Consider the following 4,182-nt stretch of genomic DNA (forward strand, 5'->3'; position numbering starts at 1 on the left):
AAAAAAAAAAAAAAAAAGAATGTTACATTTTGTTCTGACATATGCTTTATTGGATCACTTTGATCTTACCAAGGCCTGGTTTAGGGATCTGTTAAGGCTTGTGTAGAGCAGCCTTTCCTGTATAGAACACAGTCATTCATGGGGTGTGCTCTTCCGAGGTCTTATCTAAATGCCTAGGATTCTCAGCAAAGTCTAATTCTAGTACTATACTACTTCTAGAGTCTCTTTAACTTCTGTCCAACCAGCAGGTATTCTCTCTGAGCTTGGCACTCTTTTCTCCACCAGCAAGAACAGGGTGTCTGCTTCATTTTGTTTCTGTTTGGAAAACACCTGAGAGAACCGGGAGAATGTGGAATTTATCTGTATGTTTTTGTTCCTTCAAAGATCTAGCCTTATGCTCTCTGTTGTCCAGTGACTGAAAAGAATTGCTTCAAACATTTTATCTGTTTACATAGTTGAAGGCAACTGAGGTGGGGGCAAAGAGTTGGTACCTATACTCTCATGACCAAAAACTAGAAGTCTAGCCTCTTAAAAATAAATACATTTCCCATTTTAATTGAATTGCCAAACTGATAATCTTTTATGAGTCATCTAATTAGCATGAAATTTAGGTTATTTCTCAGTTCGTGGTAGTCTTTTCTTAACCTTTCATTTAACGCCTATGTTAATACAAACCAAGCTCGAGTCAGTCCCTCAACATCCTATACTCCCAGTCGTCACAAGAGGAGTTATGAAGATGACGAAGATATGGACCTACAGCCCAATAAACAGAAAGACCAACATACAGGTGCCAGACAAGCAGGTAGTATGTGCCAGCAGGCTTCCTGTAGACTTCTGCTCTTACAGTCGATTGGTTTTAAGAATAAATTATTCCATAACATAGCTTTAGATTTAGGAGCTGGTGATGACGTGCAACCTTACTTTCAGGTTTATAACAATTGTAGACAGTTTTGGTTTATAACTGAACAATTAGACATCACTTAGTGTGAGAATTGCCTACTCTAAACATGTTTTTATAGTCTCAAGTGGTTAGCTGGACAAAGTCTCTTCAATCTTTATATTTTTTCCCCAAATCCTAAGTTATGGAAATATAGTACTTTACTCTAAAAATTAGTTATTTATATTAGAAAACATCATTTCTCATTTTGAAAGGAATATTGGTGCTTTTATTTTGTAGAACTAAAAACATCAAAGGAAAAACAGAATTGTCATGTACAAGATGGATTTGTATAGCTATTTTTTTCTTTTCTTTTTTGAGATAGAATCTCAAGCTGTTGCCCTGGGTAGAGAGCTGTGGCATCACAGCTCACAGCAACCTCTAACCCTGTGACTTAAGTGATTCTCTTGCCTCAGCCTCCCAAGTTGCTGGAACTATAGGCGCCTGACACAATGCCCAGCTTTTTTTGGTGGGGGTTGGGGGAGAACAGAGTCTCAAGCTGTTACCCTGGGTAGAATGCTGTGGCATCACAACTCACAGCAACCTCAAACTCTTGGGCTCTACTGATCTCCTGCCCCAGCTTCCCAAGTAGCTAGGATTACAGGCACCTGCCATACATCCAGCAGTTTTTTGTTGTTGTTGTCGTTGTCATTGTTGTTATGCAGGCCTGGGCTGGGGTTCAAACCCGCCAGCCTTGGTGTATGTGGCCAGTGCCCTACCCACTGAGCTGTACAGGTGCTGCACAACCCAGGTATTTTTGTTGTTGTTGTTGCAGTTGTCATTGTTGTTTTAGCTGGTCCAGGCCAGGTTTGAACCACCAGCCTCCAATTATGTGGCCAGTGCCCTACCCACTGAGCCAAGGGCACTGCCCTGTACTAGTTATTTTTTGAAACATGCTTAAAGTACAACTACTTCTGGTTAAAACAGAGACCAAAAATTGAAATTTCCTGAAAGCCTGAGAGAATCTGCTTGTTTGTTTTTATAAAAGGAACGATTGACATCATAGAATTTCAGACTTGCCATAAATTATTGATTTCAATCATAGCTTTTATAAAGCAGTGAATTTCTTTGTTATAGCAGTTAAGTTTGTCTTTATTTCTCCTTTTATCTGCTACTCACTTCCCTTTAGCACTTTTTTGTTTTATTTGTTTTTATTATTTCTTAAATTTCAGATTAATATGAGGTTATAAATGATTAGATTATAATGTTTGCATTGCCCTTTAACATCTTTACTCAGGGGGGAAAGGTAAAACAAATGTGTCTGGTCATTTACTATGGACGAGGTTGGGTTGAAAAGGCAAATTTAACAATAAATGGTAAATAAAAATTTACTAATGAATTTCATGGAACCGTGAATTATTCTATTTTATAGGCATATAAGGAAGGCATGGTTTAATGTTTTTTAAATTGGAATGTTTTACAGTGAATATATCCAAATGAAGTAGTATTCTTTCTTTTTTTCTACCTTCCCCCAAAGTTTATTAAAATTAACTGTGTATCATAACAGTAAGTTATGATTCATGTTCAGGAAATACGGTAAATCTCTTAAGTAATTAATGCTACCTTCTATTTCTTTTTTCTTTCTTTTCCTTTTTTAAAATTATTATTATTATTATTATTTTTTGAGACAGAGCCTCAAGCTGTCCCCCTGGGCGGAGTGCCGTGGCATTACAGCTCACAGCAACCTCCAACTCCAGGGCTCAAGCGAGTCTCTTGCCTCTGCCTCCCAAGTAGCTGGGACCACAGGCGCCCGACACAATGCCCCGCTATTTTGTTTTTGGTTGCAGCCGTCGTTGTTGTTTTGGCGGGTCCGGGCTGGGGATTTGAACCCGCCACCTTAGGTGTACGTGGCTGGCGCCTTAGCTGGTTGAGCTATAGGCGCTGAGCCTTAAAATTATTAATTTAAAAAATCTTAATTATTATGTAATTTTTTCCTAATTATTTTTTAGACATAGTCTTACTCTGTTGCCCCAGGCTAGACATAAGCCAAATAAAGAAAAGGAAGGACTACAGATAGTTGCCATTATGTAAGCCTAAAAGGATGGTAAGAAGATTGACCAAAAACAAGTGACTACATTTCATTTTGTTCCCGTGCAACCTTTTTTTGTTTGTTTGTTTGTCTCACTTTGTCCCCCTAGGTAAAGTGCTGTGGTATCAAAGCTCAAAGCAACCTCAAACTCTTGTGCTCAAACAATCTCAGGTCCACATGCCTCAGCCTTGAAAGTAATTTGGGCTATAGGCAAGCACCATCACACCCAGCTAGTTTTTCTCTTTTTAGTAGAAATGGGGTCTCTTGCTCAGACTGGCCTCGAACTCCTGAGTTCAAGCAGTTCACCTGCCTCGGCCTCCCAGAGTGCTAGGATTACAGGTGTGAGCTACTGCACCAGGCCCTGCCTTCTGTTTCTTGCCTTTATATGGGCTTTTTATACATTTGAGTACTTTAATTATGTGAAGTTCAACTTGTTAATTTCTAGTCAGTCTTTTAGGCTATACATTCTTTTAACCTTTTTATTTTGAGATAAATGTAGATTTACATGGAGTTAATAATAAGCAATACAGAGACATCTTGTTTTACCCACTTCCCCCAGTGGTGACATAGAATATCATAACCAGGAAATGATCATTGATATAATTACTGGCCTTACTCAGAATTCACATTTTTACATTTGTTTATTTGTGAATATTTAGTTCTCTGCAATTTTATTACATATGTAGATTTATGTGATGACCAGCACAGGTAAGATACAGGGTTATTCATTAGTCAGATCTTTCATGTTGCCCTTATAGGAACATACCCACCTTTTTCTTGTCTCCTTCCTCTCCAAAAGACCCTAATCCCTGGTAACTACTTATCTGTTCTCCATTTCTATAATTTTGTCATTGTAAGAATTTTATATAAATGAAATACATTTATGTAAACTTGGAGGATCGAGGGTTTTTTTGTTTGTTTGTTTTTTGAGATAGAGTCTTACTTTGTCACCCTCAGTAGAGTGCTGTAGCATCATAGCTCACAGCAGCTTCCAGCTCTTGGGCTTAAGCAATTGTCTTGCCTTAGCCTCCCAAGTAGCTGGAACTATAGGCGCCTGCCACAGCACTCACCTGTTTTTAGAGATGGGGTCTGGCTCTTGCTCAGGCTGGTCCCAAACCCGTGAGCTTCGGGCAACCTACCTGCCTTGGCCTCCCAGAGTGCTAGGATTATGGGCGTGAGCCACTACTCCTGGCCAAGATTTTTTTTTTTTTTTTTT

At 38.9% G+C, this 4,182-nt stretch overlaps 1 protein-coding gene across 1 annotated transcript in view; it reads left to right on the plus strand.

Annotated features, from left to right (window-relative positions):
- MCMBP (minichromosome maintenance complex binding protein) overlaps window positions 1–4,182 on the plus strand; it is a 63,593-nt gene that overhangs the window by 35,337 nt on the left and 24,074 nt on the right. Inside the window, exon 6 of the mRNA XM_023511636.1 lies at window positions 658–802. Coding sequence (XP_023367404.1) covers window positions 658–802 — 145 coding nt within the window. The remainder of the gene's footprint in view (window positions 1–657; window positions 803–4,182) is intronic.

The sequence above is a fragment of the Otolemur garnettii genome, unplaced genomic scaffold, assembly GCF_000181295.1.
Source record: "Otolemur garnettii isolate 467f Iridium unplaced genomic scaffold, OtoGar3 scaffold00021, whole genome shotgun sequence".
Lineage (NCBI taxonomy): Eukaryota > Metazoa > Chordata > Mammalia > Primates > Galagidae > Otolemur > Otolemur garnettii.